Source organism: Capricornis sumatraensis, chromosome 8 (assembly GCF_032405125.1).
Source record: "Capricornis sumatraensis isolate serow.1 chromosome 8, serow.2, whole genome shotgun sequence".
Classification (NCBI taxonomy): domain Eukaryota; kingdom Metazoa; phylum Chordata; class Mammalia; order Artiodactyla; family Bovidae; genus Capricornis; species Capricornis sumatraensis.
This window is the reverse complement of record NC_091076.1, coordinates 44983825-44999628: the sequence shown is the minus strand read 5'-3', so window position 1 is coordinate 44999628 and position 15804 is coordinate 44983825. Positions and strand designations below refer to the sequence as shown.

The 15804-nt window shown below is 40.4% G+C and overlaps 1 protein-coding gene across 1 annotated transcript; it reads left to right on the top strand.

Moving 5' to 3' along the window:
• The first annotated feature begins 2050 nt into the window (after window positions 1–2050).
• On the top strand, window positions 2051–13506 carry LOC138083534 (upstream-binding factor 1-like protein 1). Its single transcript, XM_068977393.1, has 2 exons — window positions 2051–2153; window positions 12140–13506. The coding sequence occupies exons 1-2, from the start codon at window positions 2051–2053 to the stop codon at window positions 13504–13506; spliced, it is 1470 nt and encodes a 489-aa protein (XP_068833494.1).
• The last annotated feature ends 2298 nt before the right edge of the window (window positions 13507–15804 follow it).

Genomic DNA, 15804 nt, shown 5'->3' with positions numbered 1-15804 from the left:
ACATACACATTACTATATATGAAGTAAATAATTAATAAAAACCTACTGTATAGCACAGGGAACTCAAGTGAACACATGGGAATGAAGTATATAAAAAATAATCTTTAAAAAGAGTTATTGCTGTTATTCAGGAAATGTCATGCCCAACTCTGTGCAACCCCATGAACTGCAGCATGCAGGCTTCCCTGTCCTTCATTATGTCTGGAAGTTTGCTCAAACTCATATCCATTGAGTTAACGATGCCATTCAACTGTGTCATCCGCTGTCACCCCCTTCTCTTGCCTTCAATCTTTCCCTGCATTAAGGTCTTTTCAGATGAGCTAGATCTTTGTATCAGGTGGCCAAAGTACTGGAGCTTCAGCTTCAGTTCTTCCAATGAATATTCAGGGTTGATTTCCTTCAGGATTGACTGGTTTGATTTCCTTGCTGTCCAAGGAACTCTCAAGAGTCTTCTCTAGCATCACAGCTTGAAAGCACCATTCTTTGGCATGCAGCCTTCTTTATGATCCAACACTCACATGACTACTGGAAAAATCATAGCTTTTACTATAGGGGCCTTTGTTGGGAAAGTGATGTCTCTACTTTTTAATATGCTGTCTCGGTTAGTCATAGCTTTTCTTCCAAGGAGCAAGTGGCTTCCAATTTCGTGGCTGTAGTTATTGGCTGGAGAGATTTTGGAGCCCAAGAAAATAAAATCTGTCACAGGTTCCACTTTTTCCCCATCTATTTGCCATGAAGTGATGGAACCGGATGCCAGGATTTAGTTTTTTGAATGATGAGTTTTAAGCCAGCTTTTTCACTTTCCTATTTCATCCTCATCAAGAAGCTTTTAAGTTCCTCTGCTGTGAAAGTGGTATCATCTGCATATCTGAGGTTGTTGATATTTCCCCCAGCAATCTTGACTCTGCTTGTGAGTCATTCAGCCTGGCATTTGGCACGATGTACTCTGCATGTAAGTTAAAGAAGCAGGTGACAATATATAGTCTTGATATCCTCCTTTCCCAATGTTGAACCACTCTCTTGTTTCAAGTCTGGTTCCAACTCTTGCTTCCTTTCCTGCATACAGTCTTAGGAAACAGGGAAGGTAGTCTGGTATTCCCATCTCTTTAAGAATTTTCCACAGTTTTATTTGATTCACATAGTCAAAGGCTTTAGAGTAGTCAATGAGGCAGATGTAATTATTTTTTTGGAATTTCCTTACTTTTCCTATGATTCAACAGATGTTGGCAATTGGATCTCTGATTCCTCAGCCCTTTCTAAATGCAGCTTGCACATCTGGAAGTTCTCTGTTCACAAACTGCGGAAGCCTTGCTTGAAGGATTTTGAGCATAATCTTGATGTCATATGAAATGATTGCAGTTGCACAGTAGTCTGAACATTCTTTGCCATTTATTTCTTTCAGATTGGAAGAAAAACTGACCATTTCCAGTCCCATGGCCACTACAAATTTTCCAAATTTGCTGGCATATTGAGTGCAGCACTTTCACAACATCATCTTTAATGATTTAAATAGCTCACCCTGAATTCCATAACCTCCACTAGCTTTGTTCCTAGTAATATCTCTAAAAGCACACTTTTTCACTTTTTTCACACTCCAGGATATCTGACTCTAAGTGAGTGACCACACCATTGTGGTGATCCAGGTCATTAAGACCTTTTAAGTGTAGTTCTTCTGTGTATTCTTGCCATTGCTCCTTAATCTCTCTGCTTCTGTTATGTTCTTGATATTTCTGTCCTTTATTGTGCCCAACTTTGCAAGAAGTATTCCCTTGGTATTCCCAATTTTCTTGAAGAGATCTCTAGTCTTTCCCATTTTCTTCCATTTCTTTGCATTTCTTACCTTTCCTTGCTATTCTCTGGAACTCTGCATTCAGTTGGGTATCTCTTTCCCTTTCTCTATTGTGTTTGCTTCTCTTGTTTTCCCAGCTATTTGCAAGGTCTCCTCGGACAAGCACTTTGCCTTCTTGAACTAATTGCAGGGATCACAGCGTTGTGTAACTCAAGGAAGCTATGAGTCATACCTTGCAGGGCCACCAAAAATGAACGAGTCATGGTGGAGAGTTCTGACAGAACGTGGTCCACTGGAGAAGGAAATGGGAAACCACTTAACTGTTTTTGCCTCACGAACCTCATGAACAGTATGGAAAACAGAGGTGAGATTATATATATATATGATTCACTTTGCTATACACCTGAAACTAATACAATATTGTACATATTTTAAAAAACTTAAAAATAAGTAAAGAAAAATTTCCCATCTAGTATCTTCCTCTGAATGGAGCACCATGACCCATCTTTGATTAAATATGAAAATGTTTTGAGGAATAGAATGCAAACAGAGTCAAAATAAAGAAAATCTTAAAAGATAGTTGTCCAAACTTCATAGACAGTATCACATTTCTTTCACAGACTGTCTATGATTTTTTTAGTCTATCCTGCAGTGTACAATTATGCAATAATTAACTACACAGCTTAGCATCAATATTTCAAAGGTACATACATATTGAATAATATGAAAGGGTGTGAGATGATATGCAGGGAATGACTAAAAGGAGCAGAGTCTTAGAGAATAACCACCAACCTCTGTTCTGTGTGCAGTTATAGCCAGGGGAAAACAATAGTGTGTAACCAAAATGAGCCTCAGTGGGAAGAATTTCATGGAAAACTGAATGAATAAAATTTAAGAGACATTAGTTCTGAAGGGGTTGAGGCAGAAGGCAAGAGTAATAAGTGGTATTATTGGGGAGCTTGACTGTTCTGGTCTGAAAAACAGAATGTGAAGAACTCCTCTTCCTGAAGAAATATCCAAGAAGTAATGCAGGCAAATTCAGACAGGTAACCAAAACTAGTGGGTCACTTCAATTAGGACAATAATAAACTTCTATAAGTGGAGATGTGAAATTTATAATTGGGGAGTTCTTTTTTTAATTTATTTTTGATATAAATTTATTTGTTTTAATTGGAGGCTAATTACTTTAAATATTGTATTGCTTTTGCCATACATCAACATGAATCCCCCACTTCATGGATTGAAAGTGTAAACTTAATCTGTGACTCTTTACCTGAGATTGGATTATGGTAATTGGATTAAGTAAATTTCAGAACGTTAGACTTCAACCCTTGTCCTCTAGATGTGTTTACAATTCTTGAGAAATCTAATCACATGCTCCTATACTTTATGCAGGGTTGATAACCCTATCACTTTGAGGAAGTGGACCCGGTCTTCAGAGGATATAGGAAGCATCCAGCAAAGATCTAAGCTCATTCTTCTCCAGAGCCCAGAGCTGTTGCCTTTGGAATTGACTGGACTGTGGAGACTTGAAGGTGTTTGTCACCAGGAAGTGAACACCTAAACCCCGAACTGATTTAACAGAGTTACTTCCTGAACAAGAGAGAAGAGTTCTGTAACAGTACTGAGGTGAGACCTGATCCAGGTACGATGAATTTGAGCTATGTTCAGTTAAAAATAAAACTTTAATGGTAATCATGGACAGAAAAACTAATTTCTTTGTCTTCCTGTAATATCTATTTTCAAGCCCTGCATCAAATATTTGTTCCACATGTGATTTTTAGACAAGTAATATTTTATCCACAGTATGTCAAGTATCCTCTTTATAAACTGGGGGTAAAAATTAGTGAATATTGGTGAGAATACTAAAATGGTTCATCCGTATAACAGGAGTTAACCCAATGCTTAAAAATAGTTTTCTTGGGGATGGTTTTGACCACCGCCTCCTGTACAATGTTATGAACTTCCATCCATAGTTCTACAGGAATATGGTTACTTCTTACAAACAGCTGAGAAAAGAAGAGAAGCACAAGGCAAAGAAAAAAAGGAAATACATATCCATCTGAATGCAGAGCTCCAAAGAATAGCAAGGAGAGATAAGAAAGTCTTCCTAAGTTATCAGTACAAAGAAATAGAGGAAAGTCATAATGGGAAAAAAAAATAGAAATCTTCAGGAAATTAGAGCTATCAAGGGAACGTTTCATGGAAAGATGGGCACAATAAAGGACAGAAATGGTATGGACCTAACAGAAGCAGAAGATATTTAGAGGAGGTGACAAGAATACACAGAAGAAGTACACACACACACAAAAGATCTTAGTGACTCTAATAGCCATGATGGTGTGATCACTCACCTAGAGCCAGACATCTTGGAGTGCTTAGTCAAGTGGGCCTTAGAAAGCATCACTGCAAATAAAGCTAGTGGAAGTGATGGAATTCCAGCTGAGCTATTTCAATTCCTGAAAGATGATGCTGTGAAAGTGCTGCACTCAATATGCCAGCAAATTTGGAAAACTCAGCAGTGGCCACAGGACTGGAAAAGGTCAGTTTTCATTACAATTCCAAAGAAAGGCAATGCCAAAAAATGTTCAAACTACCACATAAATTGCACTCACCTCACAGGCTAGCAAAGTAATGCTCAAAATTCTCCAAGCCAGTCTGAAGATTCAAGCTGAATTTGTAAAAGGCAGAGAAACAAGAAATCAAATTGCCAACATCCATTGGATCAGAGAAAAGGCAAGATAATTCCAGAAAAATATCTACTTCTGCCTCATTGACTACACTAAAGCCTTTGACTGTGTGGATCACAGCAAATGGTGGAAAATTCTTAAGGAGATGGGAATATCAGACCACCTGACCTGCCTCCTGAGAAACTTGTATGCAGGTCAAGAGGTAACAATTAGAATCGGACATGGAATGGACTGGTTCAAAATTGAGAAAGGAGTATGTCATGGCCGTATATTGTCACCCTGCTTATTTAACTTATAGGCAGAGCACATCATGTGAAATGCCAGGCTGGATAAAGCACAAGCCAAAATCAAGATTGCCTGGAAATATCACTAACCTCAGATATGCAGATGAAACCACCCTTAAGGCAGAAAGTAAAGAATGACTAAAGAGGCTCTTGATGAAAGTGAAAGAAGAGAGGGAAAAAGCTGGCTTACAAATCAATATTCAGAAAACGAAGATCATGACATCTGGTCCCATCACTTCATGGCACAGAGATAAGGAAACAATGGAAACAGTGGCAGACTTTATTTTCTTGGGCTCCAAAATCACTGCAGATGCTGACTGCACTCAAGAAATTAAAAGACACTTGCTCCTTGGAAGAAAAATTTGAACAACCTAGACAGCGTATTAAAAAGCAGAGGCATTATTTTGCCGACAAAGGTTCATCTAATCAAAGCTTTGGTTTTCCCACTAGTCAGGTATGGATGTGAGAGTTGGGCCATAAACAAAGCTGAGGGCCAAAGGATTGATGCTTTTGAACTGTGGTGTTGGTGAAGACTCTTGAGAGTCCCTTGCACTCAGAGGAGATGAAATCAGTCAATCCTAAAGGGAATCAATGCTGAGTATTCAATGGAAGGACTTATGCTGAAACTGAAGCTTCAGTACTTTGGGTAACTGATGTGAAGAACTCACTCATTAGTTAAGACTCTGACTCCAGGAAAGATTGAAGGCAGGATGAAGAGGGGTTGATAGAGGATGAGATGGTTGGATTGCATCCTAGATTCAAGGATATGAGTTTGGGCAAGCTTCGAAAGTTGGTGAAGGACAGGGAAGCCTGGCATCCTGCAGTCCATGGGTTCACAAAGAGTCAGAAACTACTGAGGGACTGAACTGAACTGAAGAGGTGGTGAAGGACTTCAAAGTTGAGAAAATGAAGGCCTAGCCATTATCCCTGGAGGTCACTATTTTTATCAGTTTTTTAGGGCTCCCGCAGCACTTGACCCCACACGGGGTGGCTTAAAATCAGTGTGTTCTCTGACAGATCTGCAGGCTGGAAATCAAGGTGTTGGCAGGGCTGTACTCTCTTTGAAGGCTCTGAATGAATTTGTGTTTGTCTCTTCCAGTGCCAGTTGGCTCCTGGCAGTCCTCAAACTATGACATTTAACTTGAATCTCTGCTTCCTTACAGGACCTTTTCTGGTGCATCTAAAACATCCTTCTTCTTTCTCTCATCAGGACACCTGTCAGCAGATTTAGGGTCCACTCTCTACCCTGGATAGACTCATCATGATGCTTTCACCTTGATTATGTCTCTATTCTAAAAATAAAGTCACAGTGATAATGGCTGTTGGGATTTGGACATAATTTAGGAGAGGGTAAGGGGCACATTTTGGAGAAGGGAATGGCAACCCACTCCAGTATTCTTGCCTGGAGAATCCCCTAGACAGAGGAGCCTGGTGGCTACAGTCCATGGGGTCACAGAGGGTCGGACACGACTAAGCAACTAACACAATGGGCACATTAACTCACTACTTCATGAACAGAATGAAAGGATTCTGTCCTAAATTCAAGAGGTCTCAGATTTTGCTGGAGAAAGTAAAAACCTCAGTAGTTTTTCTTTGCTTTGCACATAGATTATATGCAGTAGAGAGAGAAATAGTTAAAGCAAGGTTTCAGATTGCGAGGTTTTGTTTAGTGAATTCCTTTGAAGTTTTTTCAAGGTTAGAATTACTGAGTAAAACGCAAGTATACTTTTTAAGGATTTGAATGCATATATACAAAACATCCTAAAGTCCATCAGCTGGTTGGATCTCCTTGCAGTCAAAGGGACTCTCAAGAGTCTTCTCCAACACTACAGTTCAAAAGCATCAGTTCTTCAATGCTCAGCTTTCTTCATAGTCCAACTCTCACATCCATACATGACTACTGGAAAACCTATCACTCTGACTAGATGGACATTTGTTGGCAAAGTAGTGTCTCTACTTTTTAATATGCTGTCTGGTTTGGTCATAACCTTTCTTCCAAGGAGTAAACATCTTTTAATTTCATGGCAGCAGTCACCACATCAGTGATTTTGGAGCCCCGTAAAATAAAGTCTGTCACTGTTTCCCCATCTATTTGCCTTGAAGTGATGAGACCAGATGCCATGATCTTCGTTTTTTGAATGTTGAGTTTAAGCCTTCTTTTTCACTCTCCTCTTTCACTTTCATCTAAGAGGCTCTTTAGTTTGCTTTCTGGCATAAAAGGTGGTGTCATCTGGGGATCTGAGGTTATTGATATTTCTCCCAGCAATCTTGATTCCAGCTTGTGCTTCATCTAGCACAGCGTTCCTCATGATGTACTCTAAGTTAAATAAGCAGGGTGATAATATATAGCCTTGATGTACTCCTTTCCCTATTTGGAACCTGAACATTTTTGAAGTATTTTATTTTCTCTAATAGTGAATCTACTAATTTTTAATCTTAATTTTGTGTTATAAGTAATGCAACATTTATTGATTCCCTTATTCTTTTTATGGATGATAAAATATTATATTAAAACTAATTAGAACTACTCTCCTCTGAAAAGCATTTATGTGAATGCCATGTATGTAATAAAAACAGCTGTGCATTTTCATGAGCAGTTCATCCAAAAATATGCATTATATGTATAGAGATGAAGCATTTACTTTTAGCAAATCCCATCTATTAACTACCGTGGAATCCTCCAAAAAGTTTAGCAATCCAGTGTACATTTTGATATATGATTTCAGCTTTGCCTGTGCACATCCATAAGTAAAAGTATATATCCAAAATGATGCCATAGTTATTTACTGTTTTTTGAAGCTAAGTATCAAAATAATTCACTGATTTAGGCTTTCCAAATAATATCCTACTGTTACTTGTTTCACAAGTACTAATTGCAAAGTATATTTATATATAATTTTGGAAATAGAAGTCAATTTCAAGACAGATTTCAATTTTGAAATCTGTTATTGAAAACATTCTTTGGCCTAATAGCTAGTCATTTCAAGCCACATATAATTTTGACCATGTTGGGTTGAATCAAACTTTTCTCAACAAAGCAACTGCATTTTTAAAAATGCAATGTTCCTGTACAATTACTCTAAAATCAGAATTAAATCAAACCTGGATGCCAGAATTTAGAGCCTCTTTCTCAGATTCCCAAACTAATCTACAATAATTATTCATATTTTTATCAATTCTATACACTGGTAGAATTTGGATTACAACTGAAAGGGTTTTAATGACCATTGTAAATTTGATGTGTTACTAGACCGTAGAACTTGTGAATAAAGGGCAGCAATTATCAAATCATGTTAGGATACACATTCAAATATCTTAGTAAACTATAATCAAATATGGAGGGAATTTAAGGAGAATGCAAGATCCTTAAAATCAGAGGGGAATAGGTATTCAATATAAGATCAGTGATGAGGACTGGGACTTCAGTTGTGGACTCTATTAACATAGAGAGATTAGAAAGATTTAGTGCAGTTAGTGTTGATTGGGTTTATCCAAGGGAACTGTGGTAATCTAATCAGGAAGGGGCTCAAGGGTCCTGATAGTCAGGTCCTGATCTCAGATGCACTGTTTCTTCTGTTCAGAGTTGTTCTGAGTTGGCTGGACCGTGGACAGCTCTGAAAGTTACAGCTGCTGACCCATCCAGAGAACATAGAACTCCTGACTGGATGGGACTGATTTTCATACCAGCATTGAGGAGACCAAATCTACAACTTTCTGGTGAGTAAATGGTTCTGAGTAGATGGATTCATATTTCTTTCCCTCAAAAAATAAAAGAATAATTATAATTCAGCAGTAACAGGCCTAATAATTTCTTAAGCAAATGAAAAAAAACTGGTTCATAAGAATTATGTTATTACTTAGAATTCATTCTGAAACTATAGACTTTCCTTCAAATCATTGTGAATGAACATGAGTGATTCTACAAACTTATGATTTTATGATATAAAAGGAAAATATTAATTTCTTAATGGGAAGTCCTAGACAGTTTTTTCCATTTAGCATGATACCTAAAATTTGATTGAGAAACTGCTGTAGAACATGAAGAGTAATATATTTGTAAGGAAAAGTTGGGTTTTCTGCCTTTAAATTATCCAATAGCAATCCAGACCTGATGATGGTTCTCAAAAAAAGATTGGTAACACACCAAATATCTGAACAAAAAGAAAAAAAAGAAATTCTGCACTCACTCTGATATAGAAGTGAAAACTTTTATTAACTTCAGTAATTTATTTTGAAACACAATATATTAGATGGCTGGCTTCCCTCATAGTTCAGGGGAAAAGAAGCTGCCTGCAGGAGAGACAGGTTCAATCTGTGGGTCTCTAGGGCCCCTGGAGAAGGAAATGTCAACCCACTCCAGTATTCTTGCCTGGAAAACCCCACGGACAGGACCCTGGTGCGGGTACAGTCCAAGGGGTTGCAGAAGAGTCACACAGGCCTCAGGGACTAAACAACAATATTAGATGGAGCTGTGTCTCTATTGATTGATGGATTTGATGAATTTGGCTGCACCAGATCTTTCTTGCACCTCGAGGGATCTTTAGATGGGGCATGCAAACTCTTAGTCACCACACAGGAATTCTGTGTCATGGCAGGTGAACACTTAGCTGTGGAATGAGGGCTCTAATTCCCTGATGGAGGACAAATGCTGGTCCCGTCCACTGGGAACATGGCGTCTTTGTAGGAGATTTTTGGAGATTACGAATGAAATGACATAAAACATACAAGACATACAAAAGACAGACAGGACACCACTCTGGCCAGAGGAACAACTGGGCAAACTAATTGCCGTTTATTATTATAAAGCCCTCCTTAGGCAGAATTTCAGACTGTAAGAATAAGCCTTTTCAGTACAGTGCAGGTGCATACATGTTATCGTATAGCAAAGGGAGTGAAATCTCTGTCTACTGAAGAGTCTGCCCAAAGCCCTCATCTCCTTCTTATCTCAAGAAGGGAATGCTCCCTCGTTTGCAAGGGACCATGAAACTCAAGGCTGTGTCCAGACTCTTTGGCAGAACGCCTCGTATGCAAGGACGCTCAGCCTGAGCAGAGAGACCCGTTTGCAGGCACATCTCTGCTACCCTATTAACCCTTCAGTCTTAGCCACTGAACCTCCAAGGAAGTCCCAGAACTGGTCTTACTGTGACTTGGAATTTCTATGTTTCCAAACAGGAAAACTTTTCTGATAGTAGAGCAAATCTGATAAGATTGGGAGTATGTTGATGTCCTAATCAAAGAAATGGATTCCCCTTACATTAAGGTCACTTAAATTGAAGGGTGTCATTATCAAAGAGAAGAGAAAACTTAATTGTTAGAGTTCTCAGAACTGAAAGTTGTAGTTAAACAAAGATTAGTGTTATGCTTAAGAGTCATTTTTATTAGAGATAGAAGGGACTGAGTTTTAATAGAATAAAATAGAACACTGAATGTAAGTACCTGTGTTTAGTGTAGATGACTGCGTGTATACACTGTGTGTGATGTGTCATTGTTTCTCAGGTTGCTCTGTCAGAGGCGGTAAGAGGACTCTTGTGTGAGTGCAGGAGACCCGTGCAGAAAAGGGCTTCCCCTGCGAGCGCCTGAAGTACCTGCGCCTCCTCCACAGGTCAGCGTTCCTATTTGTTCATTTCTATGGGCTTCCCATGAGACGTGTTTTGTCATCTTTATATCTCAGCCAAAACAGAGTCCCTAGCATATTGTGAAGTAGTGAAATGAAAGTAGTTCAGTTGTGTCTGACTCTTTGAAACCCTATGGACTATCCAGTGCACGGAATTCTCCAAGCCAGAATACTGGAGTGGGTAGCCTTTCCCTTCTCCAGGGGATCTTCCCAACCCAGGGATCAAACCCAGGTCTTCTGCATTACAGGTGGATTCTCTACCAGTTGAGTCACAAGGAAAGGGTCTTGTATACAGTTGTATTTAATATGCCTTATTATAATGTCTATTGACCTCACCAGAAATGAAATACTGACCACTTAAACTCTTTTTCAATCCTTACACATTTACCCTTCTCTTCTCTTCATCTTCCCTTTGCACTTCTATGACATGTTTCTTAGATGAATTATATCTATTACGTGTTTCTTAGATGAATTATATCAATCATCATCTCAACTGCACATTCAGTCTATGGCCATCTGGACTTTTCTTAGGAGGGAGCTATGCTCAGAATCCTAAGGAGTGTTACTGTTCTAAAGAACATTACATTCATAGGAACATTGAGCAGAAAGTACAGAATTCCTGTCTACATCCTACCTCCCCAGATTAAGTGCCGTTATCACATTATATCTCAGAGTGGTGTGTTTATTATGATTTAGGAACCTCAACTGACACTTCATTATCACCCAAAGTCTATGGTTTCACATCAGTGTTCACTCTTGGTGTTGTGCATTCTGTTAGTTTTCACTGATATACAGTGACAAGGATCCACCTTTATAATATCTGGAAGTGTTAGACTGCTGAAAGTCATTTGTGATCACCTATTCATCACTCCTATCACCCTAACTGCTGGGAAGCAAAGTTTATTTCACTGTCCTCATATATGTCTCTTTTTTTCCCATATATTCCTCTTTCCTGGAATGTCTTATAGCTGGACTCACGAAGTATGTATGCGTTTAGGCTTAGCTTCATTCACTTAGAGATATGAATAAAAGAATGCTCTGTGTCTCTTGCTGGCTTGATCATGTTTTTTTTTAAAGAACTGAGTAATATTGCTTGGCCTTGATGTACCACAATTTCTTTATCCATTCATCTTGGTTGTTTTCAAGTTTTGTGATTATGACCAAAGTGCCTATAAACATCCCATTGCAAGTCTTTTTTTTTTTTTAATGAATATAGGTTTTCAAATGATTTGGGCAAATACAAAGGAGCATGAGTCCTGACTTACATGGTAGGATATTTAGTTTAGTAACAAGATGCCTTATTCTCTTTCAGAAGGCTTGTATTGTTTTTCATCACCTTAGGAAATGAAACAAATTTCCTGATATTCCATCCTCTCAGTACTTGGTTCTTCTTTGGGATTTTGACCATTCTTGCCCATGTGCTGTGGTTTCTCATTGCTACTTTAAAGCCCTCTTGCTTGTCAGGCATTTTAATTTTTAACTTTCCTTCCTTTTCTCTCGTCCTTTGTCCCTTAAGTGAGTTCCCAGGCTTTTGTTCATTTCTATGTAAGCCCCACTGTGGCAAGTTGGAGTCAGGCCTGAGGATTTTTAATTGTGAAAAGAAGCTTCATAATGCTCAACAGGACTCTCAACTCAGAGGATGGGTGGGTTTTCATTTATATTCTTGAGGGTAAATGAAATGACAGAAGGGACGTATCCCAAGGGGGCTGTGCTTCTCTCCTGTGTCACACAGGAGAGTAACTTTCCTTTTCTTTCTCCACAGAAACGGAGGATTGCACACAGTGCAGGACTTCAGAAATAACTCACCTGCTGAATCTTGAGAGTGAAGAAGCTGAAGATTCTGCTGAGGTGTCTGAACTGCGGGGATCACAGAAGTGTCCCAAAGACCTAGAAATGGCGATGCCTAAATGCCAAGATGACTGGTCCAAGGAAGACATTGTGCAGTTACTGGAAAGTATGGAGAAAAGCATTCCATCCAGTGATGGGCACACGTTCAAAACAACCCAGTCGGTGATGGACTGGGAAAAAGTAGCTTTTAAAGATTTTTCTGGGGAAATGTGCAAACTCAAATGGTTAGAGGTTTCCCATAAGGTGAGAAAGTTTCGCACGCTGAAAGAATTAGTCTTGGAAGCTAAGGAAAATGTTAACAATCCTTCCAAAGAACACAAGAAAACACAACAAAACACCAGAAAACATAAGAAACATGCTTATTTGTTCAGGAAGTCCCTGACAGCATACCGCCACATTTCCCAAGTGATGCGACCCCAGTACATCCAAAAACATCCCAAGATAAGCAACCAGCAGCTGACCAGGGTTCTGTCTGAGGAACACAGGAAGGTGCCTGAGCAGCTGAGGGTGAAACACAGTCAGGATCTTGAGAAAGAGAAAAAGGATTTTAGGGAGAAAGTGGCTCTGTTCAGAGCACAGCACCCTGATCTAGTCCCAAACCTGGAGAAATCTGGTGTCCCCCAAAGAAGTGAAATGAAAGTGCCAGAGAAGTTTCAGGAGAATGTTCAAAAGGTGAAGTTTCCCCCAGAAAACAGTTTACCCATGAAGTGGAAATTCCATGGACAGCCCAAGAAGCCCCCGATGAATGGCTTTCACAAGTTCCACCAGGATCTCTGGTCAAGCAGGGAGCTGAAAGTGGTGCCTCCGAGGCAGCGCATGGTGGAGATCAGTAGACGCTGGCAGTGGGTCCCCCCGGACCAGAAGGAGCTTTATAAGAAGCAGGCAGAGGGACTGCAAACACAGTACAAGGTGGACCTTGATCTCTGGCTCAGGACTCTGTCTCCTGAAGAATATGCTGCTTACAGAGAGGCGACCTGTGCTAAGCATAAGAACATGAGCATGACTGGAGGCCCGAACCCCAAGATTAGAAGGATGGGTCTGCAGTCCCCATCATCAGATAATCTGCAAGGAAGACTTAGAGAGGTCCCAGGGCTTCAGGCTACAGAGTTAGCATCATCAGACATGACTGGAGAACATTCTCCTGCCTCAGGGAGATCAGAGGAAAATGAGGAAGGCAGCTCCTCAGCCCCCAGCAGTGAGGATGAAGACGGGGATTCTGATCTGGAGGACCGCACCTCCAGCTCCTCCTCAGGGGACTTTTCTGACTCAGATACCAACTGAGTTCAGTTAACAACCTGAAGGGACAGAACTTTCAGCAAAAGTCCATGGGCTCTTCTCTCTATGCCTCTTCATTGCCTTGCTTTTTTCCCTCCCTCTTCATGCAAAGTGGGACCTCTTGGAAAGAAGGCATCTTGTTCTGTAATTTGTGGCCTCTCCATCTACCCCATGTTCACCACGAGAGACAGTCTATCCAATGACTCCTCATGGAATAAACCCTGAGCTGACTGGGCTGTGGGGCACCCTGGACTAGACTGAGCTCCTTGAACTGGAAAAGTTTGCTCTCCTCACCCTCTGCCTGCCAGACGTGTGAGGGGCTCCAGTGGTCTGTGAGCCCCTTCTCTGTGATCTTTCCTTCAGGACTCGGGCAGTGAGCTGGGGAGGGAAGATCTGATTGACTGGAAGTAGGAGACTTGCCTTAAAGAAAGGTGTCAGACCCTGATGTCTCTGGCCCTTCTCTCTCAGGCGAGGAGCTGGCCCTTCCTTACCTTGGAAGTGGGGCCAGCACGTGGGCAGCAGCATTTCCATGTGTGTGTGCATCCCATAAACTGTCTGTGAGATTTTCTCACTCATCAAAACCTTGAAATTAAAAATGTGTAACCCCTCCACCTGAATTAGCTTTTCCTTAAACCCAGCTTCCTCTGACTGGGTTTGAGTTTTCAGGCCATGTCTGAATTTCTGCAGGTTTCTGCCCCAACCACTTCCTCCTGCTCCAGGTTGTAAGTGAATCATGTTTTTACCATAGACTCAAATTGTATTATATTCAGACTTGTATAGTTTTTGTGTCAGTATTTTAGTTCACAGTTACTAAACTGTTTGGGAATTAATCTACCACTATGACATTTTTTTAAAATTTTGGTTTATTGATGTATTTGAAAGTGTATTTAAAGCTAGTGCCATCTCATTAAACTTTTTTTTCTTAAACTTTCCTGGCTATTTTCATTTTTGATTCTCATGGATAATTAATATCACACAAGTATTGTTCTTATTGAAAAGTGTTTAATTTGGGACTTCCTCTTCTTCCATGATGTCTTAGTGGAATATTTTATTCCTCATGAATATACAGTTGGGGGACTTACTGTTGAGCACATGGAAGTCTGCTCAATTTTGTGTGGCAGCCTGGATGGGAGGGAAGTGTGGGGAAGTATGGACACAGGTATATTCTTGGCCGAGACCATTTATTCTTTACCTGAAGTTACCCGAATATTATTACTTCTCTCCTCTCTCTCTCTCTCTCTCTCTTTTTTAACAGATTAATTTACTTATTATTTTTCACTGAGCTCAGTCTTCTTTCAGTGCAGGACATGTTACCAGTTAGGGGGAGCTGAGGCAACTCAGTGCTTGGCTTCTCCCTGGGGTGGTTTCCCTGAGTTTGGAGCAGGGCCCTAGAGCAGTGGCTCTGGAGTTGTGACATGTGGGCTTTAGTGCTCCAGGGCCTGTGAGATCTTCTGGGACCAGGAATCAAACCCATGTCCCCTGCATGGGAAGGCAGATTCTTACCACTAGACCAGCAGGGAAGACTTACCACAGAATTATAACAGGCTATACTGCAATACAAATAAAAACTGTTTAAAGAAACAGGCATGAAAACACAAATACTATGTGAATATAGGCTAAGATTCTGAATTTTATAATAGAAAAAGACAACATTGGTTAAAATACTAAAATATGTATTTATCTGTTGCTTCAGCTATACATGAACTGGGAATAAAACTCCAGTCTTATAGGATCTAATTTAAGATTAGATTGAGTGCTTCCAAATTGACTTGCTCACAGCTCATTCACACCCACAAAATGTTAAGTGGATTTCTTTCCTCTAGGAAAATCTAAACATATCTTTTGGTTGAAAAGACTCAGGGAGGAAAGCAGGAAGTGCTGCTCACTGCCTGCCAGACAGCTTCTCCCTTTTATTCTAGAAATGGGAATGAAGCCAAGATCTAGCAACTCAACCCCAGAGACACTTCTGCCTCTTTGGCTGTGGGACCCGGCTGCTCCATGTCATTAGACCTTCCTTCCCAGAGCCTGCCCCGCCTGCACTTCTGACCCCTGCACTGTGGAAGGACAGGCAGCAGCAGGAGGAAAGCAGGGGTCAGGGACTCACCTCTCAGGATTCTCAGGCTGCCATTTCCTCCTCCAGGAGATTTCCCATCCCAGGGATCAAACCCAGATCTCCAGCATTCCAGGCAGATTCTTCAGCCTCTGAGCCACTGAGGAAGCCCGGGCTTGGCTCTTAAATACTCCCATGAAATAAAATGCCTCTACTTTCAGGTGGTGACTCATGTTTTAGTCGACAGTTTCCAT

Coding starts and splice junctions, on each gene's coding strand:
- LOC138083534 (XM_068977393.1), top strand. CDS start 2,051: ATGGTGGAGAGTTCTGACAGAACGTGGTCCACTGGAGAAGGAAATGGG. Junction 2,154..12,139: donor GAACAGTATGGAAAACAGAG/GTGAGATTATAT, acceptor CTTTCTCCACAG/AAACGGAGGATTGCACACAG.